Here is a 16,357-nt window from a genome sequence, read left to right as displayed (position 1 = left end):
TCTCGCCGCATGTTTGAAATGCATTGGCGTATAGAAATGCTTTCGCCAAAGCCAACCTTATGGCTGGTAGACCTTGCACATACTCCTAAGTCCGTACATTTTGTAGGCATGCATCTTGCTAGAGACATCCGTAGTTACAGCTGAGAGCGTAGAGACCACGGCAGCCTCAATGTGTCATGTCCGCGTGTTATCTCGTTCGTTACTTATAACGTGACGCCACCATGCAGGTACCTGTGCTGGTTAACGGTTTGTGTCGTCACAAAGGGTTTACTACTCGCCCTACATGTGTGCGAAATACATAGTTGGTGGCCTAAAATGCACAACACTTACAAGCAGCAATACGGTGAAGACGGGTAGTTCTGTGTTTCTGGTTTCTAGGTTTATTATTCTAGGTGGCTATGGCAAGTTTCAATGTTACTTGAAAGCCCTGGATCAAATAATATACTAGTTGATGTGTGTTATAAAAGAGCACTGAACAAGTGTTGAACGGGAGCCTCAAGTCGTAAGCCGAGCCTTCGCTTTGACAAGGGGACTTGAGGTCCCCTTGTCAAAGGTCCCTGTCAAGGGGGACTTAAGTCACCTCGTTTAAATGGTGGCTCGGATTGCGAACTGAGGCTCCCCCTCATCCCTTTGTTCAGTGCTCTTTCGTACAGTGTAGCCATCTTTCTCTCGTTGTGCCCTAGGTGATACATATGCTATATACAGACATTGTCTCGTTTTCACTTAATTCCCCCACTCAGCATTCAGAGAAACCCCAATAACGCGTCCTCCTTCTATAGTTGTTATTTCGGTTACATATTGTTCAAGCCTTCTGACGTGGATTTCTTATTTTGTGTTTCAGATCCAAGGATAAACAAGACAAGGTAAGCATGCGTTTCGTCTTTTTATTTCGTTATTTATTCGGATACATCTAAGGTCCGCATGAGCATTAAACTAAACGCATGAAACGCATAAATTGCAGCTACGTGAACCAATGTGATTTTCTTTGTTTTTTCAGACACAAGTACAAATTAAAGTGGAAGACGTGAGTGCAGACGACGGCAGCGCGAAAAATCCTGGTAAGGCCACTATAATTTGTAGGAGCATTGGTGCAGATAAAGGATTGAATATTATAAATCTTCTGGAGAAACCTTGTTGACTAGAATACGGTAAGAAGTTATTGGACAAATACATTAAAACGCATTGTTCATTTGAACTGTATTTAAATCAATGCCTTGATATGTGCACTTATTTGATATCAAGTAATGATTATTTTGTAGCTGACAGCCCTACACAGTTTAAAAGAAAATGACAATTGATGTTTTTAATCAAAGTGAACGAACAATACATATCAGAACTATTAATTTTCTGATCAATTCTGCTTTGCCCTACTACCTGGTAGTCGCGCTGCGTAGCTTTATTCTTTAGAGTGGTTGTTCCAGAATCGATGGCCGCAGCAGGATTAATTTTTCTTCACCCGCGAAGTTTCTGAAAAACCTCTAACGTACTTTGCTAGCCATATGGGAGCGTTCAGGCGGATGCTTATGTGTATATTTAGCCTGTATACAAAATAAATGCTTTGATTTGGGTAGTGCGAAAAATTGCTCTGGAACATTAAAAATGTGTTGTTAACCTGTTCCAATTTCTTATTGTGCAAACGCAACTTCCAACGTCATTCATATTGACTGAAAAACATATTTCAGAATGTTACGCAAAGAAGTTTACCCATGCTTGGATTTGCTAACCGCTGGCTTCTTCAAGTGTTTTCATAACAATTTCCTCATTCTCCTACCATGGTCACTAAGAAGTTCCTTAGGTGTGTGCGGAAAGAAATGTTGGTGCTAAAAATTCTGAAGCTGCTGCTAGAGACGAACATGGTGTGGGGCGTATAATAAGATACATCTGGTGTCACTATCCTCGCTTTCAAGCATAGAGTAGTTCTTAAAGGCCTCTGAAGGACTGCGGCGATGTAAAGAAGCGCATGCGCTACACGCGTCCACGTGTCATGGCGCTGGAGCGTTGCGACACATAAGGGCCATTTTTCAACCTACACCAGCTACACCAGTGTAGAAAATCTCCTATACCTCCAATGGTTTTTAGCTACACTAGTAAAACTTGCATAGGATAAAAAAATAGCCCTATAGTAGCCAATTTTAGCCCAATGTCTGCCTCTTCTTCAGGGTTTATCCCTCGAACAGCAGAAGGTTGGCAGCGGTCATTTGAATATAGACATCTCAGGCAATGCAGTAGGCCTATTTCGCCCATGTGCGTCCATATATACTGACTCTTTCAACGCTAAACGCGAACTGTATTGTGCTTCTATCATTTAAATCGCTCGCTTATTCAGGCTGAAATTCGGCACACAGATAGTATACCACCGTCTATCGTTTTAATAGCAGTTTAAGTGACGTATACGCTTGTCTAATTGGATCAGAATTTATTCGAAAGCCGTGTTTTCTGCAGCATTTGCGACTCAAAAGAAGGCTTTCTATGGGTCGCCAATGCTACAGACGACGTAGATCTAACGAAGTCTGGACGAATCAAGCTAGTAGATCATCCAAATCTGTATTGAAAGCAATATATGCTTGTACGCTCTCCGTGTCCCGAAAATCAGCCCGATATGCGAGCGATTAAATCAAGAGAAGCATATTGTGGTTGGCGTACGTTTGGCGTTGCAACACTCATTATGTACACCGAGGGCGCTCAGTGCAGACGTATATTGCAGAAGTGAGATGAGAGCAGTCGTAATAGAGAAAATAGTAATAGACGCGCGAGAGTAGTAGAAGACACTACAGGTGTTCGAAGCTTGAGTTTCATGCCGGAAGCTTCCAAAGACACGACCGAGACTTATAGAAATGTTGCTGTGTTGCATAGCGACTTTGAAACTAGAGAAATAGCTCTAGGTAACTTCAATGGTGTGAAATATGAATCGGATTTGCTAATAGATTTTGTGGATAAAGTCGCACGTATGCGTAGCATATTGCCAGGAGGGCCAAGTTGTTCACGAAGGTGTGGAATTTATGTCACCTATGTGAATGCTTCTGTAATGTGGTGCCATGGGATTTGATTTAGCAGAAGCGTAATAAAAACAAGGAATAGCATAGCATGTGCATAACATCTCATACTCAAAGGAAACAGCTCTACTCGCGGCCGCTGTGCATGCGGAGTAAGCACTGTCAGCTGTTTTTTTTTTTTCGCACAGACACCTTGTTCCACCCATCCTTGCAAACTCTCGACTGCACCACTTCGCCAATTACTGCCGCCAAGCATTGCGATGTTCTTATCCAAGATGCATGGTGTGAATCAATTGGAGTTTTAGGAAGGAGAAATAAAAAGCGTCATCATTTTCATGCCCACATTTTGCCTGCTTTAGGTGTGATGTATCTTTCTGCGGCTTCCAAAGAAATACAGAAGTTATGCTGTGTATAAAGTCCAGCTTGGCAGAGAAACGGGGCAGGTACGCTGATGACATAGTAACGCTGACAATGACAACGACTCTGCCCTTGCAGTTGACCAAGAGGAAAGCGACGATGACGATGATGACGGTAGCGACGAGGAGGACGACGACGAAGACGACGATGACGAAGACTACGGGGACGAAGAGGAGGACGTTGGGGATGAGGAGGATGAAGAAGACGAGGAGGATGAGGAAGATCTGGACGAGGAAGAGGCTGAAGAGTCCGAGGAAGAGTCGGTGGTGTCGGCGCGGCCGCGCCGCATGTCCGAACTCAACATCAAGACCAAGATACGGCCTATACCTAAGGCCAGCTCTTTCTTCATCTTCTCGCACGACAACAGGCGAGTACCATACTTCACCTCGCTACGGGATCTATCTTTTTACGAAGTGCCACAGGGGGTACAAACTACGAAGGAGAATAACATAAGCACCTAATGTACGCGGGTTAACTTTAGGCATTTACATTGTTGAGCACACTGTAAATAAAATATTACCCTTTTCCGCGCCTTTAACTAATTCCTTGCAGAGAGAGTGCAGTGAGGCACTGATGCGCTTTTTTAGTGAGTGGATTGCTGCTTGCTGCACCAACTAAAACGATAGATCAGTACAACAACACACCCTTTCTGCAGGATGTCAGTTATAGGCACAGAAATACACCTTGAAGGGTGCGATTTTGTTTACTGTAGAGACGAGCAAATTAATAGTATAAAAGCAAGCATATATGCACGGGAAAAAATTCCGCTGTTGACGTACACTCTCCAGAACATTATTTCAAAACAGCGCTAGAACACGAACATATAAAAAGGGATGGATAGAACCCGCCCAACAAGCCATTTTGCTTTACTCACGTGATGCAATCCTTGAGTGCCGTTTTGGACATGCAGTGCAACTGATGGGTGTCTTGCCATCTCATTCAATTTTCATATGATAGGCTTATATCCTCCCCCGTTCTGTTGCATTATAGCTTTATACTCGGCTTTTTATTTTGTGTAATCATGTAATTTTGTGTAATTTTAGCGGAGCGTATCTGTGACTCCGCTCCGCTCAGCCAGTGAGCGAGAGAGCTACTGCTCATGCGCCAAACGCTCAGACAGGAGTGCGCAAGCGGACCGGCACCTTCGTTCCGCTTGTTCGCGCTCCTAGTGGTGTGCCGAGCGGCACTGCAAGCGCGTCGCATGAGGTAACTCTATATGTTGCGCCGCCGCCCGGCTTCACAAATAACAAACGCCTGCTCAAAAACAGCGTATGCCTTTCGCTTCACATGGCATAAAATGTTTATGCTCAAAAATATCGCTTTACAGTGGGGCAGGAAAATAAAGCAGTGTTTTTTGTAATGCTGTGTCCACTTTTTGTAACCAGGGGGCTCTACATGCAGTTCGCCTGCGCCTCGGCTTGGGTAAAAATAAATTTTGTCGCTAATCATCCGGTTAACCTTAGCGCTCACCGTGAGGCACACCATGAGGTGGCACTAATAGGCTCTGCTAAAACGATCTATTTGCTTGCACTGAGATAGTCGCGAAACAAAATACAAAGGGAAGTTATGAACACCGAAATCCTGACCTTGACAAGTTTTATTAATGTTAACGTAAGGCTTCCCGCGCTTATTGATTCGCGTACGCGTGGAACAGTCGGCAAGCGGTTCGCCCTAATTGTTCGACGTGACAAATTAGATTCTTTCCGAATGTTTCACAAGTTCCATGCCTTCTGTGGCGTATCCCACTTGTAAAAAACTTTCGGCACCTTTTTTAGGCATACGTTTAGTAGCCCTGGGCAGCGGAAAGTGGCTGACATACGTCTTCTTTTTGGCATTTACGGCGGCGTCGGCAACGGGCCGTTGCTGACGCTGACGCAAAGCTCGTCGTACAGCGGTGCTGATAGTATTCAAATGTTGGATGCGTTGGACATACCTACCTGCGAAGAATTTTGAGAGATAATGACTGTGATTGGTATTTTTATTACATTCACCAAAATTTAGCAACTGCAAAGAAAGAATTTCAGTCTATACAATACTTATCGCATTTAATTCCACCCCAGCCTACTCTTAGGTAAAAGTGCAATTGCATACTTTTCACGTGTCGGAAATTTTCTAAATGTACGACAGTTTTTAGGCCAACTAGTTTTGAAGACATTTATTTCCTTCTCTGTTAAAAAGAATCGTATATTTTAGCCTTGTGTTTGGCACATGATAGCCTCAATTGCTTTTGCGACTTAAAAACCAGCACCAATAACTACTTGTGCGTGCTTCTCTTTAGGCAGGTAGTGTTTGCCGAGATCGATAGTACAGCAGAGGAAGGTACGATAAGCTGCGACTCATGAATGAACGTAGGACAGTTTTGTTCAAACCACTTCAAACGTACAGCGTTGGTCAAGACTCCTGAAGTCGAAAGCGTTTCGTCTCAGCCGCAAAATCAACCTGTCTCGACATCAATAAACACTGAATTGACATCAAATGGTATGAGACAGTTTATTTCTTGGATAAGAGATCACATCCTAGCATTTAAATGACTTTGACCTTTATTGATGGCGTGACAGCTCCATTTTGCAACCGAGACGAACACCTTTTGGCTTCAGGACTTTTTGTTTTGTTTGAACATTCATTTTGAGAATACGCCTTCAACAAAGGGCACGAAAAACGCTGGCAAAAAGGGGCGCAGTGGCTTGCTTGTAGTGGCCTGTTTGCGCGCTGACAAGAACTTTCGCCCAAAAAGGAATAATTGATTGGCTTTTGAAGTTTTATTTATTATTGCTAACATATACTGTATTTGTTCTCCACAATAATATTTTTTTTTTCTAGAGCGTTCACGAAACTTATTCTCGTTTTCATTCCGGCGCAGATTCCGTATCCTCTGCCACAAGATAATCAACCACAGTTACTTTGGCAACTTCATTCTTGTGTGCATTCTCGTCAGCAGTGGTATGCTCGCCGCGGAAGACCCGCTTCGCTCAAACACTCACCGGAACCGAGTGAGTACATGTTTTCTTCATCTGTGCGGCGTGGCTTTCCTGACCAGTTTGTTTTGAATTTGCTAAAGACGAAAGCGTTTCTAGGCTCATGCTGAATATCTCGCGCCTGCCGAGATGTGTCCGCGAGATGTGTCAGCGAGATTCATCGAGATTTCGCGAGATGTGTCAGCGATACGTCGCAATAGGTTCGGACGTCATAACATAACTTTCCCGGTAAGGACGTCGCAATAGGTTCTGACGACGAAGCCAAACAAAAGAAAGTAATGAAATTGTAACGAGTACACAAACAGGCAAGATAAAAAGAGAAGAAGGAGGAAAGGCTTTCGCCATTAAGCTCTTATGCGAGGCTAAGCGCAGTCCCCCAACTTTTGTTTTTTGCTTCCTTTCTTGCCACACGGTCACGCAGTGGGATTTGGGGAAATATTCGGGAACGACGTCCAATTGTGCGAAAGATCATCGCAACATGCGGCGCGTGTAGAGACAAGGCAGGCGTGCTTTTTAATGGAAAACAGTTACATGCCCAATTAAGAGGAAAACCGGCGGCGTTCTTGCCAAATAGATGATGGTGGTAAAAATACCAGCGATGTTTAGGAAACTGAATGACGTCATCTGCGGCCGTATTACGCAACAACAAGCCGAGTATTCGCAATACATACAGACCTACCCGGGATCGAGGCCACGGGCGCTTCTGACAATCCTGTATGTGTCGTTTTTCTATATATACTCGCCACTAGGCATCCTCTATATTGCGCTCGTTTTCCCGACGTTGGTATGGAAAGTCCAACGTAACTATTTCTCTTCTGGTTTTTCGAGTGGTAACATACGATTTATTGTTGCATAAAGCATACGTATGCTAGTCAAGTCAGAGCGAGCATAAGATAACGATTCGAAGAAACGGCATATGTACAGGTGTTTGAAATTTCCTCGCTCCCTCTATATAGATTGTACGATGGCATATATGAAATTATATTATATTATGATGTCAGATTATATGATGGATTATATGAGATCTGTAGGCGAGCGCGCCAACGGCTTGCGTTCAAGGTGCTTCCTAATATTCGCTAGGGTACGCGGGCAAAAGTTTTTATCACCGAGGCGTGCTTCGTATTATTATGGTGAGTTATGTACCGCCATATATACACTTTCAAACCTAGGTTTCGGCAACTAAGTCTCCCAGATTTTGATGAAAGCATGACAGTTTACGTTCTATAATGAAACGCACAAACCGAATAGAATAGTCGCAAAAATAACTTTGATATATGTCGAAATCCCCGCAAGAAAACCTTTCACCCGCGAAATATTATTGCTTTGCTATTATGACGCGTGACCAGTGTAAATGTGTCTGCCATTTTTTTTTTAATTTATATTAGGAGTACCGTAATCTGTCAAGATCGATGTGATTGCTCTCCGTGTCACCTGCCGCCATACAGTTTTACTGTCTCTAGTTCACGCTTGGTTGTGTCATATTCTGGCACTAAGGGCAGATTATGCAACAAAAGGTATAAACCAGGGCATATCCGAACGTTTCTGGGTGTATTGAAATGGAACACAAAAGGGTAGAGAAAAGTGGCTCGTTTCGGTACACCATAATTTTAGGTATCAAGACCACCCCATCGTGTGGTCGGGGACCTCGACTTTGGGCGAGAAAAATAAGTTTTCACTATATTGTCCACATCCGGTGCACATCAGCCGTGCGATGGCCGCTGAGGCACAGCGCACGTATCTCAAAACCCCGTAATAGTATAAGGGCTGAAGATTTAACCGTAGTCAGTTCTGCAAACTTTAAAAGCTCATAGTTTCAACGTATATAACCTGTATATGGGAAACTAGGAACTACGTTATTTATGAATGAAGACAGAAGGCACTACATCTAATAGCATAGGAGTATTTTAATAATCGTGTTAATCAACGCCAGAAAATAGTAGCAGAAAATTTTTGCATTGAAAGTAATTAAGCGAAATCATGAAAACGAATGTCAGACGCTGTCGGTGGAATTCGATCAAATTTAAAACCTCCGCGCGTCACTTACGATGCCCTTATGCTTTTCCTCTGGTATCACGTGGTTGCTCCCCTCTGCAACACGTTGAATTGTTTTTCCTCTAACGAATGATTATGCTCCTAAATTCCCACAATAATCAGCACCGCAATTAAAAAACGTAACCCTATTTTCCGGCATGGTTCACGTTTTCCGTATCGGACATAAGGGAATAATAATTCATTAGCATCAGCTCAGGCTCAGCCACACGGGTGCAGAGGAAATCTATACAGCTTCCACTGAAATTTTGTAAAAGAACAGCCAGTCCCGGTCCGTTTTCTGAATCTAAAACCCTCGCCTCAAAGGGCAGTCGCTCTACTAATTGAGAAAATCGGGCCGGCTAGCTCATTAGAGGAAGCAAAGCTGTTCGCATAGTTTTGTCTTACAGCGGCTGACTTCATTGTTCTGCGGCGCCGACATAAACATACTGCGCTGTTTAAACGAATGAACAATGAAATAGTCACCCTATTGCAATGGACAATATCGCTATATTACAATCGCAGTGCTCTGTCGCAGAATCGTATTTCTCTGGGGTAACGCTGTGCGAGCTTTTTTTCACATATATACTTAATTGTTTTGAAGACACATTTGCTTGCTTCTGTGAAGATGTTGCCGCTGTTGGAGAAACAAAAGAGGGATTTTGCGGTCGCTTTCACCGTCTTTGCGGCGACTGGGTTGCTTTCAATTTCTGAATTTAACTCGTTCCTTCTTTTTCGTGATTATGTTGTTTTTCCTTTCCTTACGGTCTCCTTTGCAGCTTTTCCATTCTTTGAACATGAAAGAACTAGTCAGCAACAACATTATTCCAAGCCTTTAATTTAAAATAAATTATTTTATTATTAAGGTCAATATTTTAAATAAATCTTAATATTTGAATTATTTGATTTATTTGAATTTATTCTTACATAATTACTTATATAAATTTAGTTTAATTAGTTAAATATTTTACTTTAATCCTTTATTTGCCCTTTGAAAATTTGTTTTCGAATGTATGCATTACTTTCCGCTGAAGTTCATTTCAATCCAAGTAAGCACGTGTGTTCTTTCGTTGCAGATCTTGAATTACTTTGACTACTTTTTTACGACTGTTTTTACCATCGAGATCACGCTCAAGGTGAGTAATGCATAGAATCATTTAGAGATACTAGATGCTATGCAGGAATAGTGTATAGGGTTCGTGCAACAAGATAAAGCTAAAGGGTAACACCAACAAAAATAAAAGAGTCGAGAGGGGCTCTTTTCTGGTTTGTTTGGTCCGCCGAAAGATATCGAAGAAATTATCCCTGCGAAGCGCTATGCCCACATGCGCCTAATTATGCCTAATTATATTCCTGCACAAAAGGCGATCTTCTCGTCTTGCAACGCGCACGCTGCATTTTTACACTCCAATCGTGAAGTCTGAGGTAACGCATATTGAAGGTATACATCGAACTGTGTTGAAAAAAAAAAAAACACTCATGTTGAGGGGATTTAATGGAGGGTTGGAAAGAAAGGTATGTTTTATTTCCACGTGCTTTCGCCTCTGCAACTGCTAAGGGGTGATGCATTTCAATATAGAAAATGTGCAGATACTACACCTTTCCAAAGTTCGTTGTTATAGCCTGGGATTAAAGTGTTGCTATGGAGTTCAACGTTTGGTGCTCACAGATAAGGTCATCGCACCCTAATTTCCAAAATATCTGTGTGTTGTTTCCTTCGCCTGATTTGCTATTTTTCCACAGAAATGACATGCTAAATGTTCGTGTTAATTTAGGTTGTTTAGTTTCAAGCTAGTGGTGAGAAAAAAAACGCTTTCGTGTTTGTCTTTTTACATATCACGCAAATAAATGTGAAGTTTTATGCGCAGTATATTTCATTTGGCCTCGATTTGGCATTCTGTTTAATATTTATGCAATAAATAATTTCTGCTAATGGTAAGTTTAACGCGTGCCTCAAGGATCATGTGCGAACTAGCCCGAATATCGGTATCTCTAGATCCGTAACCTGGAGAGCATAACCGAAGCCCTACATTTCACTAGATCACAGACAAGGCAAGCAGCATCTTCTGGGTTGGTTTGGTTTGGTTTGGTTTGGCTTCGTAGGTTTTCACGACCCAAAGCGACTCAGGCTATGAGAGACGCCGTAGTGGAAGACTTCAGAAAATTCGAACACCTGGTGTTCTTTACGTGCAGTGACATCACACAGCACACGGACGCCACTTTGTGTGCTGTGCGATGTCAGTAAACGTATTCTACCCGCAAGGATGGCTAAATAACATATTTGCCAAAAATAAAGTTAGGCGTCCTAACCCATATGAGTGAGTACAAAGGACTTGAAGGGTGGACAATTTCTCCAGTTGATTGTGATTCAACTTCATGTCTCGTGCAGCCTCACAGGCCGCTCTCCGATGGAGGCGAAAAGCAATGAGTCCGTGTGCTATGCGATGTCAGTGCACGTTAAAGAACCGCAGGTGTTAGAAATTAATCAGAAGCCCTCCACTGCGGTGTCTCTCATAGCCTAAGTCGCTTTGGGACGTGAAACCCAGATACCAAACTAAACCAAAAGATAAGAGGAAGAAAGCACAGGAGAGGTGATGATTCACAATATGTATTATACGCGATAGATCATTACAACTTCTGCGGTTTCTTTCCAACGGAAGCAAATCGTCTCTTGAATTAGGTGGGCAGTTCCTTTGAATTTCCCACTGGAGTATTAGCTATAGTAATATCGATGTGTGCCTTTCAGTGCGTGACGTGTAGAGAAGTAAGTATATCTTAAAGACTTCCAGGGGCCTGCTTTAGAATAATTGTTTTTACATTGTCTTCCCTCATAGTATTCTGGACCTTATTAAACGCTAGTGGTTCTAATTATTGTTCCGACGATAATACTGTTAAATCCCTCTGGCAAATTTTCGCATCGTTAATGTATAACACTTATATTTCATATACTATGTCATTATATGTTTCATGAAATGTAATTCGTTTATTCATAATTTGGGAGCTATGCTCCAACTTTTTCCGCGGACGAATTCGAATCATGCTTACTGAAGAAAATATTCATTGTTATGGCCCACGACATAGTAAAACAGAAGAACAGTTCCACTACTGGTTTTAGCAAAAGAATAGTTAACGCTAATAGTAACTGTCAGCAGCTTCTTTTTTTTTTTTTTTTCCTTCCGCTGAGGTCAGCAGTTGTTTTATATCGGTCCTGCTCCTTCTGTGCCATGCAAATTGCAAATTGAGCTTTTGGTCGCATACCATTTATATTTCCTCTTTGTGTTCGTTGAGAGCGGTGTAGTGAACGCCATGTTATAGGCATGATGTACGCGATAACATTTGCCCCGATTCAGCGTGTCAACTCTGATGGGCGCTTTCTGCTTCTCGGTCCTCCCTTTTCCAGGTGATAGCGTACGGTGTGATTCTGCACAAAGGGTCCTTCTGCAGGAGTTACTTCAACCTCCTCGATGTCCTCGTCGTCTGCGTGTCGCTCATCTCATTCGGCTTCGGGTCAGTGCACCGCTATCATAACCTGCCGCAGCACAGAGCGCTGCATTGGCAGGATTTGTAGTGCGTATGCTTTCGAAGGATGGATGGATGGATGGAATATAGGAGCGTCCCCTTTGAAACGGGGCGGTAGCAGTAGCTATCATGCTCATCATGATAGCTATCATGCTCAGAGAGAGAGAGAGACTCCTACTGGCTGTCAGTATATTAGAGGACGTATAGGTATTGAATATGTACAGGGTCAATCATACTTAGCGTGAACATGGCTCCACGTGACCACGCACATGCTTTGAGTCAATGCACGTAACCCCGTCACGAATCAATGCAGATGGGCGCACGATTATGGGGACCTCGAAATGGTGCTTCGTGACTTCAACTATTTTAAGTGAATGTACATCTGACTTATAGCGCAGTGATGCTCTGCGCATGCGCAGCTACGCGGAGCCGTATTCCCGTTAAGTGTGATTGACCCTGTACTCATTTTAGTCATTTCTATACGCATATGGGGTATACATATTCGTAGAGAGGTACATATTTTATTATATTTAGAATTCGCGGACTCTTTCATAGTTAGGGTTAATAAGTATTCCTGTAATGTGAAGACTTGTAGATATGGGCCCTCCAGGATATGGCTATGAAACACGGAAGGAACAGTGACGCACACCTGACCTTGGAGCTAGAAAGCGAGGGGTTAGCTTATTGAAAATGTATGACGCTAATATGTGGAAATAAAAAAACCACCTATGATGCATACGTAGGATGTAAATTTTGCAGTTTTGAATTTTTAGATATTCGACTAAAGCGTAGTTTTCGTTCAGTTTCTGGTATTTTTATCCGTGCATAGAGTTTCCTTTATGTGGAAATATACGATGTTGCTTTGAGCTAAGTATTTTTGCGTTATTCATTACAACAACTAAATCAGTAGTAATCGGTAGACGAATGGTCATATCAGGAGCAATCTTGCAGAAGGAAGTCGTGATTCTTAATAAACAGCAAATCTATGTGGTCCCATCGGATCGTGAGCAATCATCATAAGTAGATGTTTAGTCTCGAAAACCGTTTTCAATTTCCGGTTGCCCTCTGCTTCGAACGAGATGAGGGGGAATCATGGTCTTCGCGGGCTGACGGCCGGCCAGGAATGTCCTCTTAGCTTTCGCCGGCGCCAAAACGTTTCTCTTTCATGCATTTTGTCTATGCCAGATTGGCTCTCATACTGGGTTCCGCAGAACCCAGTGGTTCCGCGAGCATCGGCACTCGCCTGTAAACCCTCACTCCCACTCCTTGCGGGCGCGTGCGGTCTTGACATAGTACCTGGTTAGTTAAAGCATATTTTACAGCATTGGCTCACCATATACTTGCATATCCCAGACTTTCGCAGCGTGGGCAGAGAGATTTGCCGATCCTGAATTACGGCGCCGTGAAATTTTTAAGGGGATGCTGGTTATTTGGCACTAAAGGTTATTCGGTTACCAGAACCAGGGCATCATTATAAGTACAAAGTACATTAGTAGTAACGGCTAGATAGCATGCTGGAGCGCTTTCCGATTCATAGGGTGTAGCGTCGTCTATCTATCAGAAAGAAAAAGCGGCCATGGCGGCGCGGCTCCGGCTGTTGCGGAATTTTAGCAGTTCTAGTGACTTTACAAGAACTAAACGGCAGCTCAGTGCAAGTACCTGTGTGAAATTACGCGATGCAAGCGGAAAACGAAACCGAAAGTGAAATTTTTAACCAAGCGGTTTGGTGATGAATTGAGATGGCCATCTGTAAGGCTGGTGTGCTTCGGCCCCCGCAGCTACGTGCGCTGAGAGCTCGACCGCTGAGGCCCTATGGAAGTGCCCTTTTGGTCTGTCATGTTTCACTAAGCTCTGAGTGGGGTTTCGGCGCTGCCTTTGCAACAGCCGTGACAGAGATGTGCGAACGTGCGTGCATTGATGCCTCCAATTCGGCCTTGCCTTGGGGAAGTGCCGAGATAATCTATAGTTGCATTGAAGTAAAGTGTTCTACTCGTTCGCAGGCACTAGCTTCGGTGGTCTACTAGCCACATTATAGTGATTGTGTGTGTGTGTGCGCGCGTGTGTGTGTGCGCGCGTGTGTGTGTGTTTGTGCGCGCGCGTATGCGCGTGTGTGTGTGCATGCGTGTGCGCGTGTGTGTGTGCGCGCGTGCGTGCGTGTGTGTGTGCGCGTGTGTGTGTGTGTGCGTGTATGCGTGCGTGTGTGTGTGCGTGCGCGTGTGTGTGTGTGTGTGGTGTGTGCGTGTGTGTGTGTGTGTGTGTGTGTGTGTGTGTGTGTGTGTGTGTGTGTGTGTGTGTGTGTGTGTGTGTGTGTGTGTGTGTGTGTGTGTGTGTGTGTGTGTGTGTGTGTGTGTGTGTGTGTGTGTGTGTGTGTGTGTGTGTGTGTGTGTGTGTGTGTTGTGCGTTGTGCGTTGTGCGTTGTGCGTGTTGTGTGTGCGCGCGAGCGTGCGTCGGAGTGCGTGAACGTGCTGGGATCTCTGGGGCTGGGGGCTGCAGGATAATATGCATCGCCATTGTTTTGTGGCGTCGCTTCATTTTTTTTTTTTCGGGAAATTTGGATCGTGCATTCCCGCATGGTTCTTCAAATCATCTGGGTTGGTCTAGCTGGCGCTTCAAATTATCCGGTCATATTTACATTACAGAGTAAAGGGTCACTGAAATTATTTGGATTATGCGCTCCTGTGTAGTAATTTTCATGTCTATTTTCATGGAGCTTAAATTAACCACAGCGGCAAATTTGCACCACTTCCGTCTTGTCCGTCATGTCACCATCTAATTAGGGTAACTCTTCTCTCGAATGGATACGCAGCCACTCAGCGAACATCATATACCTTTGTATTTTAGTGACCATGGGAGTTTTGTGATGCAGGCAAAGTTGCTGGGGTGCACATAGTTAGCTCGGTTTGTTAAGGGTAGTTGCGTATTCCTATATACTGGCTTCTCATGTACGGTATGCATGAATATTTTGGTCAGATTGAAGGAAGCCTGCTAGTATAGCACCGCTGCTATGATGATGTCACGGGGTCACGGGGCGTATCTGAGCGCTGATTGGTTGACGGGTATGTGAAGCCCAATTATGCGGCCACGTGACATCGCCGAATTTGTATGTACTTTTGTGGGGTGCTTTTAGACGCTTCACTTGAGAAAAAATACAGGCATGGTTTGGCTCTTCGGCTTCAGCGTCACAGCTGTAGTCTGAAGAGAAGGAAAACAGCAACCAGGAGGAGAAGTAGGCAATGGACGAGGGTAAAGAGTAGAGGCGGCGACCAGGCAGAGGGGAAAGCTGTGCTTGGCGGCCGCGTTGATACACTTATGAAGAGCCTGTGCTGCTGTCATGATCTGGCGCTTCAACTCATTTTCGTATTACTTTCATAAACAGTAACATTTTCATGTAGCGTGCCATTGAAGACTAACGCTAAAGCGTATATGGCGTATGAACCTCATTGATCGTTTGTGGATTTCCTGTTTTTTAATTTCAGAGATGGGACCATCTCTGTAGTAAAAATCCTCCGAGTCTGTCGTGTACTTCGTCCACTGAGGGCCATCAACCGGGCTAAGGGTCTCAAGGTGAGAGAGTGATCGTCTGTACGAATTGACAAGGTATCGAAAAACAAACAAACAGGTGGCACCTTATAAGCAAACAGAGAAAGTTAAGGGCATGAATGATTAAGTTTCAGGCATGCCTTCATCTTGAATGCAGATTGTTCGATACGTGGCTGTAAATGTTTAATGTACAAACATTTGCAGATCTGCCGTGTATATCTTAAATTCCGTTGTTGTATGCTCAAGAAACTCGAATTTTAACTTCAAAGCGTCGACTCGTGTGCGATCGGAAAGAGTCGTCAGACTTTTCTCAGAGCACTCAGCAGATTGGACCCCATCGGTTACATTAGAATTCCTTGAAAATAGGGAAAGAAGGTCGCGTATTCCGCCATAAAATTATTGTGTGTGTAGAGCTTGACGTTGGAGTGCATGTGAAATGCTCAACCGCAAATAAGAGGCAGCAGATATGCCTAGTATTCTAAATGGCAGGACGGCGCTAAGGTTGGTTTTGAGAAAAATATTTCGTTCAGTCAAAACTCTGTTCTGAATTCTGAGGTTAAAGATTCTATATAAAAAGTCGAAGTTTTTTTTTTCTTTTTAACTGGCGAAGTTTGAGCATATATGGCTTAATGAAAATAATCAGATCCAACAATAAAGGCGTCGGATTGGGTTGGTAGGCAGGAAAGTGACTCTAGGTTATGGTAATGATCGGAACAAAAGTTAATAAATATTTGACGCGCGAACGTTTAATTTCATCATTTTTTTCGCCACCTCTTCGTGCAGCCTCTTTGTGAATGAGCGGAATGTACAGAGCACTATTAAATATAAAAAAATATGATCTCGGCGGAAATATTTTGAAAAACATATTTAATGGTCATATTTTGT

At 43.4% G+C, this 16,357-nt stretch overlaps 1 protein-coding gene across 7 annotated transcripts in view; it reads left to right on the top strand.

Moving 5' to 3' along the window:
• The window catches only part of LOC146178643 (muscle calcium channel subunit alpha-1-like), a 240,850-nt gene that overhangs the window by 150,905 nt on the left and 73,588 nt on the right, over positions 1-16,357 (top strand). For all 7 annotated transcript variants that reach the window (XM_084578446.1, XM_084578444.1, XM_084578443.1 and 4 more), the window contains exons 18-24: positions 842-863; positions 998-1,058; positions 3,489-3,777; positions 6,271-6,400; positions 9,490-9,549; positions 11,814-11,920; positions 15,409-15,496. In XM_084578446.1, coding sequence (XP_084434572.1) covers positions 842-863; positions 998-1,058; positions 3,489-3,777; positions 6,271-6,400; positions 9,490-9,549; positions 11,814-11,920; positions 15,409-15,496 — 757 coding nt within the window. The remainder of the gene's footprint in view (positions 1-841; positions 864-997; positions 1,059-3,488; positions 3,778-6,270; positions 6,401-9,489; positions 9,550-11,813; positions 11,921-15,408; positions 15,497-16,357) is intronic.

The sequence above is a fragment of the Amblyomma maculatum genome, chromosome 9, assembly GCF_055883805.1.
Source record: "Amblyomma maculatum isolate TAMU_Amacu chromosome 9, ASM5588380v1, whole genome shotgun sequence".
In the NCBI taxonomy this organism is placed as follows: Eukaryota; Metazoa; Arthropoda; class Arachnida; order Ixodida; family Ixodidae; genus Amblyomma; species Amblyomma maculatum.
This window is presented reverse-complemented; position numbering and strand designations above follow the sequence as displayed.